This window comes from Brienomyrus brachyistius, chromosome 17 (assembly GCF_023856365.1).
Source record: "Brienomyrus brachyistius isolate T26 chromosome 17, BBRACH_0.4, whole genome shotgun sequence".
Taxonomy (NCBI): Eukaryota; Metazoa; Chordata; class Actinopteri; order Osteoglossiformes; family Mormyridae; genus Brienomyrus; species Brienomyrus brachyistius.
The window spans coordinates 4687837-4707676 of NC_064549.1; the positions used below are offsets into that span (position 1 = coordinate 4687837).

The window sequence follows — 19840 nt, forward strand, 5'->3', positions numbered from 1 at the left end:
ACCACTGCACTTCTGTGTGGAAATGTTTTAAAAGTTTTTCCAAATATAACAAATTTATATAGCATATATACGCATGAAACAACCAACAACTTAAGCATAACCGTTTTTCATGTTGGGGTCTTTACTTCCGTATTGCGTTGCGTATTACCGGGCAGCACAAGCGAGACATCTGCTGGTAGTATATTGAAACTACAGCTGGTGACGGCCAATCGGGTAGGGAGTCAATCCATGGGTCAGTGCGACGAATAAGCAGTTTAGCGTCAAACCTGCGACGTAATTAAAAATTAAAAAGGACACTGAAAATGTTACAATGTACATTCGGTACACTCACAAATCTTCAACATTTCTCAAAAGCACACATTGAAAAATATATACATGTAAATTCAATGCAATACAGGTATAGTTCTCGCTTTCTGAACTAACGATTTACGAGCTTTTCACTTTTACGAGAATTCTGCGGCCAAAGGCGGGAACTACCTGTGCAAAAAAAAATTTAAAAAAATTGTCCCTGAGTGTAAATCAAGAAAATATCTGTGATGGATCAATGGTAGTGCTACACTGGCATCCATGGTCAGTTTTATCTGTTAGTGATTAATCCTCTTTACGTAACACTGTCCCGCATAGAGAATCCGTTACTCAATACTGTATGTTAATCCTGTGAATACATACTCTCAGAGGAGTCCTATTTCAAAGCTCAACAAACAAAATAAAATGAAATGAAGGCATGACCAGCTGGAACACCGCTTATCCTCCCCAATAAGGACAGGAAAAAACATCAGAATTTATCTGTCCCCCAGCCCTCCACATAAAATACGACACTGCAATGTTGTTAGCAAAGTTGGACCATTTTATTAAAACATTTCATATACATAAAATGATATTTTATATAAAAGATAGGTTCCCCTAGCCTGGATGTATTATTATCCAAAGCAAATGAGTGAAAAACCAGCTGGAGACCTGGGATGGCAGGCATAAAGGAGATGGAAAATGACCGAGCCCTGAAATGAACACGTCCACACCCTGGACAGGACACCACTCCTCCACAGCGCACGGGGCCAGGGGAGACCCTGGACGGGAAGCCACTCCGTCACAGCGAATGGGACCGGGGGACAGCCTGGACGGGAAGCCATTCCATCACAGCGCACTGCTATGCACCTTTCGCATGTCACTGTGTAAATGTAGCAGCATTAGGCTCAGAGAGATGCATACATGTGTACTGCGGGGCTGACAATGTTCTTCAGGAGTGCAGGAGAGAACCCATGTGACATGTGGCAGGATTCAAACCCCCAACCACGTGACAGGTGACAGTGTTACATGTAAACACACACACACAGACCCACATACACACAATCCTGTTTTTTAAAATCTGGCTTTAAATGCAGGTTTGTGTTTGGGTTGTTGTGTTTGAGGTTATTTCTCTACACTGCAGCACTTTGCTCACGTTTCATCTGAGAGACATGCCAAAGCTGGACTCTAATCATCAGGGCAGCGGACACTGTGCTCCATCGTAATGAGAACCTGCCCCAAGGATACAGGAGTCTACATGCAGATACATTTGGGGGGCTGCCCCACCTACCATCAAATATCTGCTGACATTCCCGGACACCACAAGTTGACTTTCAGCCCCACCAGGGGCCGACACTGCCTCAGAACTCTTTACATGATACACATAAAACTATCATCTGTATTGTATTCATGTGGTGCATCTTGGGAAGCCACAGGCTTTTCAAATGTCCTGAGGTTGGTGTGATCACCAGTTTGACTCCACAGAAAAACAGGACAAGGTGGTCACTTATAGTTTTCCAAATTGGCCAGCAGGTGGCGATAGCAGTCCTCTCATGACACCACTTTCCTCCCACTTCACGTCAAGGTCCATTTGATATAAAACAAAAAGGCTCCCATAACAAATGTGAGACTGCAGGCCTCTTAAAGAGGCTGGGATGAGAGCATAGGTTTAGTAAATGGAAGGTAGAAAGCAGTGATATCCTGACACAGAGGGTAGCACTGGGGCAGCAGAGGCCTTAATCCATCCCTGGGAAGAGAGAGAAGGAGTCAAAATCTGGGTCCTGTCCTGCCTGTTTCAACAAATGACACGTACTTAGAACAATATATCCCAGGGGTGCTTAATGATCAGGACCCCGCAGCCGGACTGACTGGAATCTCTGAAAACCAGTTTTGGATTAAACCAAATTTCCTAACTTGAAAACATGGAGCTTCTGTCTAACACACTCAAGGAGTAACACACAAGTTTGTGAGGGGATCGGAGGGGTACCGGGTGGGCTTAGAGGGGCAAAGGGATAGAGGGGCAAAGGGATGGAGGGGCACGGGGGTACAAGGGCACAGAGTTAGAGGGGCACAGGAATACAGGAGCACAGAGTTAGAGGGGCACAGGAATACAGGAGCACAGGGTTAGAGGGGCACAGGGATACAGCGGCACAGGGTTATAAAGGCACAGGGTTAGAGGGGCACAGGAATACAGCGGCACAGGGTTATAAAGGCACAGGGTTAGAGGGGCACAGGGATACAGCAGCACAGGATTAGAGGAGCACAGGGATATAGCAGCACAGGGTTATAAAGCACTGGGATACAGCGGCACAGGGTTATAAAGGCACAGGGTTAGAGGGGCACAGGGATACAGCAGCACAGGGTTAGAGGGGCACAGGGATACAGCAGCACAGGGTTAGAGGGGCACAGGGATACAGCGGCACAGGGTTATAAAGGCACAGGGTTAGAGGGGCACAGGGTTATAAAGGCACAGAGTTAGAGAGGCACAGTGATACAGCGGCACAGGGTTATAAAGGCACAGGGTTATAAAGGCACAGGGTTAGAGGGGCACAGGGATACAGCGACACAGTGTTAGAGGGGCACAGGAATACAGGAGCACAGGGTTAGTGGGGCACAAGATTATAGGGGCACAGAGTTAGAGAGGCACAGGGATACAGGGGCACAGAGTTAGAGGGGCACAAGCTGGAGTCACCCTGCTTATCCTGCTCCCCCCAGCCCTCGGTTACACCAGCCAGCTCATAGTGCCTCTTCTTCAGCTCCCCAAGCCTCTCCCTCTCTTTCTGCAGCTGCCCCTCCAGCTCCAGCACCAGTACCTAGACACACACACACACATACACACATTCATCAAGAAATGCACAGAAATGCACCACAACTGCACTTTTCCTTGGAGGAAATTATTCTAACCTGCAGATCCATCTCATCTCGCTTGATCTGCATGAGGGTCATGCTGGTGAAGTCCATGGAATCTGCATTAAAAGAACCCGGAACTGGTGAGAAACCAGAACCACACGGCCAAAGCGGTTAACGGCTCTGAGAGGAATGAGAGTCTCCGGTACATTTCTCAACGCAGGCTTACCCATCTCCTCGATGTGGGACTTCCCAGACTTGCCGGAGGCCACGACCCTGGCGGCAGCCTGGGTGACCCTGTGGGAAGCATGCTGCAGTCGTGCCAGGCTGGGGCTGTCCTTATCTGCCTTCACCTGCCGGGAAGGGTGACAGAATGAGCTCACTAGAGGAGGGAGTGAGACCGGGGCGACCCAGGACAGACAGAAGCAGCTCATAGTGAAGAGAGAACACAGATTTGCTAGCTGAAGGGACATGAAGCTGTTTTACCCAGCAGATGGACAATGTCAACAAGAGTCAGACTGGAGGGTCTGGGGTACCTTGGATGCGGCCAGCAGCTGTGCAGTGCTGGCTGCGACCTCATGTGAGGACACCATTAGCTCCTCAAACTTGCTGTGGCCCTGGATCAGCTGGCCCGCGACGTCCCTGTTGACATGGATACCTTGTGACACTAACCAGACGACAAGATCAGAAAGGAAGAACCTCTCAATGCTGGTAGGTAGAAGAGGACCTACATCATCATGGCAGCATTCAGGCCCACCGCCTTGGAGGCTGAGATGAGGCCTTCAGTCCAGCGGGAGTTTCTAACATAAAACTCCTTCACAGATACTGCCCCCTGCAGGTAATTAATATACAACATTTAAATTATGCACATAAAAAAATGACATATAGTTCTGTTCAAAATAATAGCAGTCCGACATCACTGGTTTTGGTAGAAATTCATTTTCTACCTTTTGCTCCCTGGCAAATAATTTGCTAGTAGGTGTCGTAGAATAATAGAAAACCAATAGACATGACATGCATGCTGCTGGTTCTGTGTAATTGAACCATTAATTGAAAGGGGCGTGTTCATATTAATATCAGTGTGAAGTTAAATTAGTAAGGTAATTCAATCTGTGAAAAAACAGGTGTCAATTACAGCCCTTATTTAAGGAAGGAAGGCAGCAATTGTTGTACATGCTGTTATAGTGCATCTCAGAAAATCTCAGTAAAATGGGTCGTTTCAGGCATTGTTCATAAGAGCAGCATACTTTGATTAAAAAGTTGATTGGAGAAGGGAAAACATATAAAGAAGTTCAGATATTGATAGGCTGTTCAGCTAAAATGATCTCTAATGCTTTAAAATGGCAACCAAAACCTGAAAGCCGTGGAAGAAAAAGGAAAACTACCAATTGAATGGATCGGAGAAAAGCCAAGATGGCAAAGACTCAGCCAATGATCAGCTCCAGGAAGATCAAAGAAGATCTACAGTTATCTGTGAACACTGTGACTATTAGAAAAGGCCTATGTGAAGCCAAGCTACTGGCAAGAAGCCCTCGCAAAGTCCCATTGCTGAAAGAAAGACACTTGCTGAAGAGGTTACAGTTTTCCAAAGAACACATTTACTGGCCTAAGGAGAAATGGCGCAACATTTTGTGGTCTGATGAAAGCAAGATTGATCTTTTTGGGTCTAGGGGCTGCGGACAGTTTGTCAGACGTCCCTCAAACACTGAAGTCAAGCCACAGTACACTGTGAAGACAGCGAAACATGGTGATGCAAGCATCATGATACGGGGATGTTTCTCATACTATGGTGTATTTATCGCATACCAGGGATCATGGATCAATTTGAGTACATTAAAATACTTGAAGAGGTCATGTTGCCATATGCCGAAGAGGAAAAGCCCTTGAAATGGGTGTTTCAGCAAGACAGCGATCCCAAACAAACTAGTAAAAGAGCAACATCCTGGTTCCGGACCAACAAGATTGACGTTATGGAGTGACCAGCCCAATCCCTGGACCTTAATCCAATAGAAAACTTGTGGGGTGACATGCTGTGTCTGAGGCAAAACCAAGAAATGCTGAAGAATTGTGGATCATCCTGGGCAGGAATACCTGTTCACAGATGCCAGAAGATGGTCGACTCCATGCAAGACAGATGTGCGGCAGTTCTCAGAAACCATGGTTATACAACTAAATATTAGTTCTGTGATTCAAAAGGAAGCTAAATCTTGCGTTTTTTTTTCAGTTTACACAGTGACTGTTTGAGTTTGTAAAGAAGAATGCAGACACTGCTATTTTTTGAACAGCTTAATATTCCTTTTTCTTAAAATTTTCTAAAGGATTAACACAAATTTGATAATTTTTCTTCATGTTTTGATTTGGAATAGAATGTATAGTGTTCCCAATGAATTTACGTGTATAGAAATAAAAGCTATTATAAGGACTTTATATAAGGAAGGCAAGGTGGAACCTTCCAGCTTTCAGTCCGTCTGAACTTTCACACATTAAACAATAAGCCTTCAATGTGTGCTCACTCACTCTTCCACTCTCCACAATGTCCTGGTGCAGATCCTTCGAAGATAGGAGCAGAGCTTTGACGGCCAGCATCAGCTCAGTGCAGGACACCAAGATCCTGCAACGGGATCAGGGATGGTGAGAGAAGGCAACATGCAGCCCCAGAAAAAGTCACACGTCCACTGTGGGGGCTGGGAGGTCAGGTTCAAAGGACATGAAGGCGTGGCAAAGTGGTAAGACTTTACATGGGATCTGACCTTTCGAAGACCTCCATCTTTATGCCTTTCCCCATAGTCTGTGTCTCGTTGAGCATTTCCTACGTAAAAATGTAGAAACAGATGAGGATGGGAATTAATTGTCAGGGGATAATCCATCGATCACAATCACTCAATATGCCAAATGTCATCGCTCAGTGGTTTTCATCACACGTGTGCACGCGTCACCTCCATCCTGGTAGTCGCAGTCTCCACTGTGACGGAGGTTGCTGCCATTTCCTGCTCCACCAGACTGGCCAGCTCCCCCTGGTCTAGCTCTAGTCCATGGGGATGCGGGTTCTGTGGGGAGGGTGTGTAGAGAAGAGCAGGCAATGGACCTGAATCCAAACATATCTCTGGTGGTCCGACTGAGCAGAAAACATGATTAAGCCAGGAAAATGTACTCTCTGTGACAAGTAGGTCAGTTTCAGCAACAATAATGGCAGATGATTATTAATAATTTAGATCCAAGTCCTAGTGGGTCTGGTCAGTCACCTTGGCCAAGGTCCGGATCGTCTCCAGCGAGACCCTTAGTCCAGTGACATCTGCATTTTCCATGGTGTCTGGATCCTGGAGCTGCTTTAACGCCATCAGAACCTGAGAGCCAAATATCTTCATGGCCTGAGACAGCGCTGGGAAAACACACAAGGGCAGCACTGACACCAGCTGGCTGCGGCCCACACACGCACACACACAAATCTCACACTGAGTATTTCCTGCATGAGACGACAGTATTACTCACAGCTGCCCTGGTCCACAGGGGCACCAGCCTGCACAATCACGTCTCCAACCAGGTGACCCAGCTGGGCTACGGATTGCACCATTTGCAGAACATCTACATGAGAAGATACCACAGTCAAAGTCCCATCAGTACACATGGGACCAGGACTTCAGTGGAGGTCCCCTAGACACTGACATACCTGCCTGATGTTCTGCGTAGTGATCCTTATCGATCTGCAACCTGTCCACACAGTCGAGAGCCGCCTGACACTGGGACAAGAGGTGATCTGCGTGGAGAAGAGCATCACAGCTAAAAGACACCGACACACACAGAGAGAAGTTCCTGGTATTGGGCTAGGGCAGCGCTGCCCAGTGATACAGTCCCTTGGTGGGACAGATGAGGAGATGGGAGATTAGCAGAACCCAACCAGAAGTAGAGGGAACTCGGTAACGGGAACAAACCTGTGAAGCAGGTGCAGCTGTGGTGTGCTGGGCTCTCCGGCTGGACCAGGGAGTCCTGGATGATTCTCTGGGCCTTATCTAGTGCCCCCTGCAGGGCTGCTTTGCGGACAGCTGCTAGCTGACTCTCTAGAGCTTGTTCCTTATTTGCCTATTTTGACAGGGACAGTCACAGTTCACTGCAAATCCATCTGTACTTGCCAAGATTTAAAATCTTAAACCTGGAAATACAACATTATCGTTATTATTTAAAAAAATTATTTACTAGTTTTTGTCTTTGAATTTGTGCTGTATTCTTAAGTTGATCATAAATCTGTCTTGTATACATCTCAATTAGAAAATCTTAAAATTGACTAATTTACTGCTAAAACAAACTACATTAGACAAATTGGAAAATTATACTATTATTTTTCCCTTGAAAACTTGTTCCGAGATTCAGTGCCAGGCTGAAGAAGATTTAAGAGCGACACAAAGCAAAAAGTATTTTTTTTATTCAATGAAAAATGGGGAAACATGCAAGACAATGAGCAGCCATTCTTTGCTTCTTGTCTCTTTCTGCCTCTAGCTGACTTTCTCCCTCGCTCTGTAGGAGTTGTCTCACACTCTCATTCTCTCTTTCACTCTCTTGCACCCCCCCCATTATTTTGTATATAAAGTGTATGTTGTAAAATGCCATTGGGTTTATGAGAGTACACTGCCGACTCCTCTCAGTTGTAAACTGCATAAATTCAATTGCAGTCATTGTTATGATTGCAGTTCCTTGTTTTAAATTGTATCCTCTGAGATTAAGAACTACTTTTAAATAAAATATGGCTTTAAGCCTACTTACTTCAAGACCAGGCAGCTTGTTTCAAGTAACAGCATAATCAAGCCACACTAGTTTTAAGTGATGGCGACTTAAATTATGGATTTATTTCGTTCTTCCTTGCCCTATTTTTTTTCAAGTGTTCTAAAGTTAAAATTGCTTCTGTTTTGGGAGAGAAGAGTGGTGCAGTGGGGCAGGACTTGAGCCAACGTATTTTAAGAATTCTTGTGAAGTAAAAATAACTTACTGCATGGGCAGAATATTTCACTAGTATTAAGTTATTTTCCCCTCCAATCTATTGTTCATTTCTCGTATTCTAGCTAACGTGTATTGCAGTGTTCTGACAGAATGAGAAAAAGGATGACCACACACACATGGTGTTGGAAGTCTCTGGCTGCCTACCTTCTGTTTAACCTGGTTCTGCAGGCTCTCAGCAGCCACCTTCCCAGCCTTAGTCTCTCCAGCCAGTCTAGTCTGAGCCTGCTCCAGCTCCAGCTTCAGCCTGACCACCTCTTGCTCCTTGTAGCTGATCCCCTGAGCCAGTTCTGCCCTCTCTGCCTCCAGGGCACTGAGGTGAGAACTTACATCATTTGGCTGAGGGACAGCGAAACCCACCCAGCACATTCAGAGAGGCGGCAGGGGGAAAAAGAGAAATGGGGGTCAATTAAACTAAATAATACCTTTCATCATCATCATTTTCATCACCAACATCATCACCATTATTATCGTCATCTTCATTATCTTCCATCTCATCATCTTCATCACCACCATCTTCATTACATCATCACATCTTCATTTTCATCACCACCATCTTCACATCATCCTCATCAACATCATCATTTCCATCACCATCATCACATTATTATCTTTATCACCTTCATCACCATCATCTTCATCACTACCATCTTCATCGTTATCGTCATCATATCTTCATCACTATCATCACTATCATCATCTTCATCACCATCATCTTCATCACCACCATCATCACAGTAATTGCCATCATCATGATAATTATCTTCTTCTTTCAGTGAGTGAGTTGCCAGGTGATGCTCCCTCCAGCACTTCCTAGCATCTATACTCACTTTTTGTGACCCGAATCTGCTATTGTGATAAATGAAGGCCCGTCTTTTACACATCAAGGATTCTGAGAACAACTGTAAGCTGTCATTGGATTGGCTGGTGGGGTCTCACAAGGCATTCTTGGTGGACTATTATTGAACAAACCTAGGACTGCGGCCCAAGCGGCATGTCTACCTGCTCTGAGGAGGCCATGCTCTCCTTCAGCGAGTCCAGCTCCTTCTTCACAGCCAGTAACTGTCTGTGCAGGGCCTGCTGCTCCTCCTGCCCGTCCTCCTGCAGAGAAGCCAAGAAGACATCAAGCATGGAGGACAAGCAGCAGCGAGGAAGAAGAACAGGACAGACACACACCAGCACATGAAGAGAATAAGGGAGACATGCAGAGTACAAAGGCTCAGGGAGACACACACAGATACATGAGGGAGGCTTCTTCAGCCAAGAACTCAAATTCACCACAGAGAGTCATGAGATCAAAGCATATCAACAGAAGAGATCAAAATTTATATGTAGAGGGTACAGTGATGCGGAGGGAGAGCATAGCATCTCACCCACTGGCCAGCGCTCCCGCAAGCTGCCCTGGCCTTGTCCTGCATTCCCCTCCGATGCAGCTCTACCTCGTACCTGGCTGCCTCTGCCAGCCTCACCTGCTGAGTCACCTCAGCATGCTGGGAAAAAGAAACAGTCAAACTCCACCTCTCCCTCGTGCCAGAGGTGGAAAGTTCAGGTCCAGAAAGTAGAAATCCAGACCAAGATTTTGTTTCAACCAACTAGCCCTCATGTCCAATAGGTGGTGATACACTGCAAAAACCACCTTGATTACTTTAAACTCATTACGCCGGTTGACCAGTTTATGATAGTTGATCAGCTTAAGGTATGTTCCTACATGATGGTTTGATGATTTAGTTGGTCATACTAGCATGACCAGCTTTATAGGCAGGTCACTCCAGCATGAACTCGGACAAGCAACAACTCAGACAAGACCATCTTAGACCGTCTTAGACAATCTTAGACCGTCTTAGACCGTCTTAGACCACCTTAGACCGTCTTAGACCATCTAAGACCGTCTTAGACCATCTTAGACCAGCTAAAGCAAACTACCAGCATTAGCGGCTTTTTAGTTGTTTAGTTGTTTTAGTTGTTTTTAGTTGTACCTTCCTCAGCAGGTCTGCGTGGCTCTGCACCAATCCAGAGTACTTCTCCTTCAGCTTGCTGTAGCGCTGCTCATTGACTTGCGCCTTTCCTGCGACAGATGCACAGCAGATGTGCATTGGTACCATGGGGGAGATTTCCAAGGGCACTCCAGACACATTCACACATCACAAACCATCATGAGGTGTCACACAGCATGAAACATGACGTGAACAATTGATTGGGCCGTCAGCTTTATGAAGGAGTCAGCGAAGCATGAGAGAGAAGACTCGGAGAATGAGAAAAGAGGGTTCGGAGGGACCCAGGCGGCTCCATAGGAAAAATGCTTTATTTACGCTCTGACTGATGGCTAAACACCACCCTCGTCCCCAATCTCAACCAATGGAGGACCAAATCGCTCACTCTCGATCTCAGTGAGGCTCCGCTGCTCCTTTTGTGTGTCATCCCGCAGTCGCCGCAGGTCCTCCAGCTCGACCCTCAGAAACTCTTCCTCTCCCAGCGCCTGCTGCCTCAGGTGTCGCTGCTCCTCCAGCTCCGCCTCCAGCTCCCTGACGCGGCCTTGCAGGGCCTGACACAGGCGGGAGCTCTGTGAGGGGCAGGCGGTCCACACACATGGTTAGCTGAAGCACAAAAGGACCTTAAGGGCCCTTCTGCAAAGGGCCAAGCCCATGTAACCGGCTGGGAGATTCGGCAGAATCTGGACCAAGTACGACTCCAAACAGCACAGACGAGGAAACAGGCAGCAGTTAAGAGAAATAAGTTTGGATGTATTTATGTTTGATATCTGTTTTTGATTAAGAACTGGATATCTGGAGTCTTTGCTCCACACCCATGCTCACCTCCATCTGGAAGGATGCCAGTTCTTCCTTTTGAGTCTGCAAGTCCCTCGTGAGCTGCCTGATCTGGAGGTCCCTATGAGGAAGTGAAAAGTATAGAAGATGTCAGCAGCAGAGGGCTTACCCGACCAGGGCTGGCTATTAAGAAGATCAGGACTCCTAGACAAAAAGAATGCAATCCCCAGGGGTTCATGTTCTGGGAGCTCACTTGTCATCCTTCTGTGTCTCATCCTGTCCGCCCTGGGCTTCCAGGGTGGCAGAGGCACCCATGACGTCATCATATATTCTTTCCCCGATGTTCTGAGAAGGAAGGAGGGACAGTAAGGCAAAGACAGCCCCCTCAGGCACAATGGAGCCGCCGGGGTCCCTCACACGGCAGCAGTACCAGCGTGACAGGCTCCTCTGTGCTCACTAGGTCCTCAGTCTCCACCAGGTGTTCATTCTCGGGAGACTGGGGCTCAGTGGGAATCAGCACGGCGGGGCTGATGTGGTCCGAGAGGGCTGAAGACCTAAAGAAGTTTGGCGGGTTCTAGGAAGGAGGGAGGAACAGGGAACAAACGTGAAATATCTTCCACCCTCCAGCTCTCCCAACATCGCAGGTAATAAGGGCAACCAAGATATTACTGAGCAAAAATGAACAGAACAGCAATAACAGGCCCACGTTCTACAGCTGTTCTGGGCCTGGCAGGCTCACCTCAGGCAGCTGGGGGATCTGTATCAGCCGTTTGAAGTACTGAAGGTTGCTTGAGCGATAGAAGAGATCCTTCAACCTGGACCGGAGAGGAGAAGACACCAATACATGGGCATGACCACAACTAATTAAGATCGGCTCATCACAGCTGAGGGAAACTATCTGGAAGGACATTAGTGGAGAAAACTGCATTATTAATACAAAGTGTTCAATTTCTGTTGTGATTGTAATGCAATTTGTAACATCCAACCAGTACTGAAGATTCATAAAAGCAAGGAGAACCAGAGCGAGGGGAGAGGGGCCTGGAGGAAGGCCTCACTGTGATTAAGCAACAGCCCAGGGCACTGCCCCCTCGACCCAGGATCCCGTGAGAACGCACTTGATGAACTGTTCCTGGAAGCGATCCCTGTGACCCAAGAGGGTGTCGGCAGGCAGGCCTGTGGGTGAGCGAGAGATGGGGACAGAGAGAGAGAGAGAGAGGGTCACTATGATGAGATGAGCTGAGGGACTGTGTGGGTGGAACAGGATATGACATCATCTGGAATTCTGGGTTAATCAGTGCGTGGGAAAAGGAATACTTACATTCAAGTGCCCAATATCGTTTTACGGAGATACAATTTAGGTAACCCCAAAAAAGAGCAGAGATAAGCCCCGCCCCCAGATGCATAATGATAGACATATGTAATTAGGGGAGGTGAGTGCAGGGAGCGGCCAGGGGGCCAAGCGGGGGTGAGACCTACAGCAATGCAGCTTGAAGAGCAGCTTGACTATGCAGTCGTACAGGTAGCTGGAGTCCAGGACGACCTGGATGAGTGGAGCCAAGCGGCATTGGCCAGCCGCCGTCTCCGACACAGACCGGGACATGTCCAGGGAGCTGAATACTGGGGGGAGGGGGCTTGTCAGTCCAGCCACTTCGTCCTTCAAAGCACTACCCTCCATGATGGACCTTGACCCGCCATCTGATGGCGTCTTACCTCCGAGGAAGAGGTTCAGCTCACACTCCAGGTAGTCAAGCATCTCGACTGTGATCTGGAAGCTTCACTCAAATGGGTAGGGGGTCAGATAATGGAGCAAAAATGAGACAACGGGAAACCAAACAGTTCCTCATGTAGAGACCGCAAGCACAACAGTGCACATATTTTCTGCTCGGCCGGATGTCTGACGCCAAACAATGTCTTCTCAACATTTCCAGGAAGCCCCGGAGAACTAACAAGCAGCTAACGAGGCTAATTATCTTCGTATGTGGGCTTGTGCCATAACGGTAACAGTATAATAAGCCTGACTATTGTCTATTATTGCTCCATTGTAGCGGGTTCTCTGGTTCTCCAAGCAGAACATTGCTTACAGGTTGTTGACGTCATTCTCTCCCACATAATCCAGCTGCCTGTCACTCATCTGCAGATTCCCTGGGAAGTGTGGATTCTGAGAGAGAAACACAAATTATGTTACTACAGTATTTTTATTATTGAAGAGTGTCTGGAGTACATACACAGCTAATCCACGTCAATGCCTGGTGACATCACACAATGACTAATCAAAATGCTTCCCACATAATATTACTCTTCTGTAAAAGTTAGGTGGAAAAATGTGGCTTAGAATACTTTGGAGCTGGTCTTTAAGTCGAAACTCACTTTGATGTGAAACTCCATTTTGGTGACAAGTAATTTGAGGTAGACGCTACACAGCTTTCCATATCGCTCCGCCAGGTGTCCCTGCAGGTGACACAGCAGAGGAACAAACGGCAAAAGCCCACACACAGATATCCATTGATAGCACCGGATTCCAGGTGCACTCCAGTGGCAGAAAGAAATCGCAGAGGAACTGAGCCGAGGTCAGAGGACGAAAGACCAGAGACGCAGCAATATACGACACAACAGCCCAAACGACTCATAGTGAAAACAATTTAGGGAACTGAAAGTAAAAGGGTCCAGTAAGGAGCCAGCGCTTCGGACTGGCTCACTTCCTCTTGCGGTGAGCAAAATCAGCGGTATCGGGGGGACATTCTCAAATCACTGACTGCAAAGTCGGCCATTACTAAAAACAGCACCGTAGGAGAGGTGTGACATTTAAAGAAGCAGCAAAAATGTGCTTTTATTCTCTATCCTACAGAACTGCAGCAAAAAAGAAAACAAACAAACAAAAACAAGGAAAGATTTCGCTCCCCTTGGTCCCTGAGTTTTCCCATCTCTCAAGCCGACCTGGATTTAGACCCCATTCAGACCCGCTCTGTGGGCCCCTGCACCTTGTGACCATGTGACTATTTCTACACTCCACTGTGCTTGTGGCAGCCCCCCCACGAATGTAGCACAGATCCGAGCCATCCACTCTGTACCACAAGAGCTTTAAAACAATACATGGTCAAGAGAATTTTTTAGAGCCATTGATGAATCTTGGTGCATTATGGGTATCTTATCCTTGGGGTGGAGCTTCTTACCCATATCTTGCTCATGTCACAGAGGTTTGCTTTGCTCCGCATTGAGTCCTTTATAACCTGGACACAGATAGTAGCACATGTCAGTAACAGCACCGGTAAAGAAACCCCCAAGGGTGACATGACTGGGTAACATATTAGCTTAACTGAATGTGCTACAGGATATACGCAAGCGTGAACAAATTCAGTGCCCCACTGGCATCTCTGCATGACCACATCCCGAGTGGCTGCGTGGATGTGCCGCACGTGGTGCCAGTGGACTCACGTTGGGGTGCCCGTCCCTGAGCAGCTTATGGAGGACGTGGCAGAACTTCCAGCAGAGCACGGCGTTGCTGGAGAGGGGCAGGCGACTGACCACCATCCAGAACGTGTGGGCGCCCTTCTCGTGGTGTGTTCCCAGGATGCACGGTGCAGGCACGTCAAGGAATGTCAAACAAGAGGTAAAAACTCCTGTTCCAGTCTAAGCAACCCACCAACTCACTTGTTTGCCAAGCAATTAGATTTATTTCAATATACACACATCAGAGACTTCCACAAAAACACAGATGGGCAACAGCACTGCATTGTTCCCCCAGACCAGCAGGGGGCATGACAGAAAAGATATTCCTGGCGTGCTTCTCCTTGACGGCTAACTCCTGTGCGTTGATAGCCTTGTTGATGCTCACAGTCTACGTGACAGGGGAAAACAGAGTCAAGGCAAGGCAAAAGTACGTCACCCAGACAGAATTTCTGCTTGACTGGGACCAGGAGAAACAGATGCTCACATCTGCTCTTCCTGGCTGACATTCACCAAGGGGGACTAGATGATTCCCAAAAAAATGTTTCAGTTTATACAACTTTCACATTTATGGTGGAAGTTACAGCACACTGACCTAAAACAGGGGCGTTTCTCAGTACCAAGAACGCAAAGATCATACTTGTGGTCTTAGCAAGACTGGTCTTGCTAACTTTTCTTCCAAGAACAAACTTGAGGTGCAATGAATCATGGGATTGGTCTATTTTGGCAAGGATGTCATCAATGCATCCCTGATATTTGGGCCAGGGCAAGAACAACATCCTGGGATTTTTACCGTCCATTTACCGTACTTCTGTTCTTGTGTATTGGCAATGGAAGATGGTGTAAAAACGACGGGAACACAAGTATAGTCAAGTATAAATACTGAGAAGCACCTAGACATCCTTGACTGAGTTAAATTCAATACTGAATAAATTCAAAGCTTGTGGCCTGTGGTAGCCCCAGAGCTTCGTGTGGCTGGGGGCAGGGAAACTTTACAAATTGGGGCCCCCATCCATCCCACCCCAGGTGGGTGACGGTGACACACAAATGCACACAAAAACAATTCACGCAGTCATGTCACTTCAAGCACTGCAAACACAAAATAATACTGTAAACTTAAAACTACTCTGATACATTGTATCAAAACAATTGAATTGTCTTTTGAATTACGTTATTGTCATAAAACACTGCAATCTTAATTGGAAATACCAGACACAAATAGATTCAAATGCATAGTTTTTAACTGAGGAGTGACAGTGGAACAGAGACTATCCAGAAACAGTGGTCCATGTGGTAATGACCCATATACAGAAGCATCCTGATAGTCAACAAACAATCAGGCATTGCCAAAAATGCAGGCTACCATCAACTATAGCACTCTGGTACAGCAGACCATTGGAGTATGTTAAATAAATTGGGAAATGGTTTTCATCACCATCTTCAGGCAGATTGTTTTTTACAGTTTCTGAGAAACTGGGTCGACCTGCTATGGTATGAACATACTGACCACAAGCCTGCATCAACATAATGCTGTTCTGATTCGACCTGCTGCTGCGCCCCATCTTCCTCAGTCTGACACTGATGCTCTGCACTGCCTTCTCCTTCATCTACTGTCCCCACAGGTATCTGCCTCCCACGATTCTCTCCTCCGTCTCCCTCTCTCCCTGAGTCACTTGCTACACCTGCATAGAAACCCCATTGTTTAAATAATAACCAACTACCAGTTTGGACACGACTATAACGTTAACTGATTTTAAATGTGCTTAACATTAAACAAGAGAAGCTGTAACTTACATAATAATACTAACAGAGCTAACATCCTCCTCTCCGTTTCCTTGTTCGTTATGAAATGACGTGCTGAAGCAGTTTTGCACTTCAGGGAAATTGCATGAAATACAGAGAAAAGATCAACCCGAAAAAACTTGATTTGTCCCGATGCCAATTCTTACAGTCCACCAAGAGAGAGGGATAGAGAGAGACGAGAGAGAGAGAGACAGAGAGAGAGAGAGAGAGAGAGAGAGAAAGAGAGAGAGAGAAAATTGCAAAGAAACCATTTCTTCAATGTAAATATGTAAATCACCCTCACCTTGCTCTTGAGACTGCAGTGTGGACTTCCTGACTGTTTTAAGGTATGATCTCATTAATTTTCATAATTTTTCATTTTCTCTTTTGGATACATATACAGTATATGCTGTATGTATAGTATAGTTTTGGACTAAACCATTTATTCCTAGAATGATATGTGTTACCTGTAGGCTAATTACTATGTCTTTCTCTATACTTTATCGTACCCCCCCCCACTGGGTCCAAAAACAGGAAAAGATACCTGTTGTTAAACCCTCCCCCCCCCCCCCCTCGTGAAGGGCCAGGGTAGCCCTTGTGTGCCAGTTTAGGTAAAGTATAATGGATCAGCAGAAGGTTTAGTGAAAACCTTCCCCCCTCTGACGGTAACCATGTACAGGACTGCACCCCCCCCCTCCCCTTTCAAGAAAACTAGCAAGCTTAGAGGAACGAAAAAAAAATTCATGCGTTCTGTCGCTTGCTGTAGATTCGTCTGCCCACAATGTGAACTCGCACAGAGTGAAACGACACACAGCAGGGTCGCTAACAGAAATAGCTCTAGGCTGGTGTGTACTTCCTTCTGCTCCGATAGCAAAAGTAGCTCGAAAACGAGGCAAAATCCTATCAGAACCTTCCATCGGAGCAAAATCAGAGGTCGGAAGGCTGTGGCAGAGTGACCTCGAGTGACCCCAGGCAGGTTGCCCTGCAGTCCCGCTCCTGCTTCCCGGCCACTCAGACCTCCTCATGACATTTTTTAAATTGCTGACACGCACCGCCCTGCTGGACTGCCTTCGTTAAGCGTTAATGAGGGGTGGGTATTAATGAGACGGCAACAGTGCAGAGGCTGCAGGAAGCCCAGGATGAGCAGGCCGGTTTCATGCTGTGCTGCGTGCTGTTTAGTGCTCCACAGATGTTGAGGTATCAGCTCCCACTGTAACGCGGCGAACTCACTTCCAGGGCTCACCACAATGCTGACTGTCACTCTGTCACTAGTATACTGTGTTTTCCTCAATGGCACTGTGTGACATGTCAGCTCCGACATTTCACATTGGGGGGGTACTGAATTTGCCCCCAGGGACGGTGTGATGTATATCGGGACATGCGAAATTGAGAAGGATTGAGAAAGATTTTTTAATTTAAAAAATTTCATCATTTAAAATAAAACTAACACTGTTTAGTTTTGTCCTTGCCCTCTCCATGCACAGCAAATTAGCCTGAGTAGTGTGCTTATTCAAAATAAAAGAACACGCTATTAATTATTTAATGGGGGGTCTGGCACTGACCCCGCGTTCGACTTCAGAACGTCACACGGCGACACTCGATATAGCCATATAGTCCATATATAGTCATCGATTTTAAAGATTTTTTCTTAACAATCCAGAGTCAATTCTAATTTTTAAAATCCACGATAGAAAAAAAATCACACGCACTGGCCATCAAGCGACACAGGATACAAACTGAACAAAAAATCCATCCCCTGAAGGCCGGACAACTGAGTCGCAGGGAAACATACAGCATCTTTAAAATTTCACAGAAAGTTAATGACGACTGACAAGAACATTTGAAAATATCCCACCAAAATGACATCTGAAATCTTAAATAACTATTTTCCCGTTCCTTGGGGGAAAATTAAGTTAAGTTAAAAATCATGGATGGCCGTGATTAGCAGTTCCATAAGTGTGGAGAATGCAGCACGATTACAAAAGTATCTGTGAAGCCTGAGATTAAGAGAAACCTCGCCCCTATAGTGTTAGATAAAATACCACCACGGAATCTGATAAAGGAACTTCTGGTCCAACACGAGACCAACCCAAACGACTCAATGTTCTGTGACAGCTGAAACTGCCAGACTCCCTTGCTGTGTCAAAATTCAGGGAATATCATTATTAAAACAGAAGTCGGACTGAACCGTATGACTGATTTCAATATAGAGGGGATAACTAACCGATCCCTCTACCGGAGTCAAGTTTATTCAAACATTAATGCGCAAAGAAACAATTTTAAGCGACAACTGTTGAACTCTGCAATGGAGCATCTGCGCTGGTATTAACGTATATAAACGGCATTGACTGTAAAGAGATGCCTGATCTGTGCAACTAAATCGCAATTTTTTTAAGAATGGCCACGTAAGTGAAGGAAGTCGGTGACTACATTTAATAATATGTGCTGACTTAGGAAATAACTTTAAAAATGACATGATTACGCTTCTACCCTCTGCTTTGATGCGCTTTATTCGATTAACCCAAATGCCTTGAAATATAGCAGTCTAAATTAAAACTTGAAACAGCAGTAACATCCTCCAGGTTACAGACAAGATGCGGGATTGTTGTTTAATTCAAAAAGCACGCAATCACTTTCTTGGACAATTACAAATATGCAAATAGCGAATAAAACCACCAAAGCAAAAATGATAATTTATACGGTTGATCAAACGCCAGCTAAGTGACAGAAAAATACAACGAAAATGTCCAGAAACCGAAAACCTCCTCTATTACACGGACCTACGCCCATTTGAGTGAAACTCCACTGTGATCCTTACCATTTTAGTTAGGTCCATCGTTTCAAAAATAAAACGCTGCCGGTGAAGACGGAAAAATCTGAAGCCAAAAAATGTTGGGCAGTTTACTGCCAGCAAGTGGAAAAATTACAGTCCGCTTGGTGCGGGGAGAGCGCTGAGGTCCTGTAGCTCAATCAACATGTGTCACGAATTAAAGTCAATTCATCTTTAACTCCTTCCCTCCCTCTTGTAACAAGCGGGACTGGAGGCGCTCAAAGGGCTCGCAATACTGGGTGATGCAGAGAGATGCCACTGCCACTGACTGTAATTCTTCCGTGGGCTCCTACTCTTTCCGCTACAAGCTTTCTGGTCCATCTCATCTACATTCTTCGCTGAACCTTTGCTCGCTTCAGATTGCGGAAGCCGAAGCGAAACAGATGATTTTGAGCATAGTGCGAAGTAATGAAAGGTCTTTATTTTTTCAGAAAGGAATTGAAAATTGAAGGATGGGGACCCAAGCGTTATCTTCACCCTGGTGCGCCCATTTCCGACCCCATGGGGACGGAGTGGTGGCTATGGGAATTCTGGAACGTCACTGATTTCTGGGATGCTCGTTTTGTCGTGGCTCTCACGTTGTCCTCAGATGAACTGAGAAACTTTTGGGAAAGGGACTAACGTTATATAACAGTATATTAAATGGGAGGACGGGCATGCATGCAGATATTCATTTGTCCGGCTGTGATACACAGCCAGTGGACTACTTCGCCACGTCGCACACAATAAATCAAACCGTGCCTGAAAAACCGACGATCATTTTTAACGTCTCACTTTTCCTGATAAGTGCGAAAGAATAAAGACACTTGGAGTAATTCATATACGTTCTCTCCAAATAGTGCGTTGCAACATTACTTACAGTATTAAGATTACATTAATTACTTAATTTTGGCCTATGCTA

General features: G+C 46.1%; 1 protein-coding gene across 3 annotated transcripts; it reads right to left on the minus strand.

Moving 5' to 3' along the window:
• Positions 1-826: 826 nt before the first annotated feature.
• On the minus strand, positions 827-19661 carry LOC125711965 (huntingtin-interacting protein 1-like). Of its 3 annotated transcripts, XM_048981477.1 has the most exons (31): positions 18928-19657; positions 14655-14718; positions 14316-14458; positions 14054-14110; positions 13251-13331; positions 12965-13041; positions 12594-12655; positions 12360-12500; positions 11999-12056; positions 11623-11698; positions 11314-11457; positions 11137-11228; positions 10932-11004; positions 10495-10678; positions 10095-10183; positions 9492-9608; positions 9121-9219; positions 8266-8457; positions 7062-7209; positions 6800-6886; positions 6622-6714; positions 6375-6511; positions 6069-6179; positions 5883-5941; positions 5650-5743; positions 3864-3964; positions 3669-3774; positions 3362-3485; positions 3190-3251; positions 2978-3098; positions 827-2032 (listed from the first exon to the last, which is right to left on the minus strand). In XM_048981477.1, the coding sequence occupies exons 1-31, from the start codon at positions 18943-18945 to the stop codon at positions 2022-2024; spliced, it is 3021 nt and encodes a 1006-aa protein (XP_048837434.1). In that variant the 5' UTR covers positions 18946-19657; the 3' UTR covers positions 827-2021. The 3 variants fall into 3 exon arrangements, with proteins under 3 accessions (XP_048837434.1, XP_048837435.1, XP_048837436.1); XM_048981478.1 differs by lacking the exon at positions 2978-3098 and having other exon boundaries at positions 18928-19661; XM_048981479.1 differs by lacking the exons at positions 13251-13331; positions 14054-14110; positions 14316-14458; positions 14655-14718; positions 18928-19657 and having other exon boundaries at positions 12594-12660.
• Between the last annotated feature and the right edge of the window lie 179 nt (positions 19662-19840).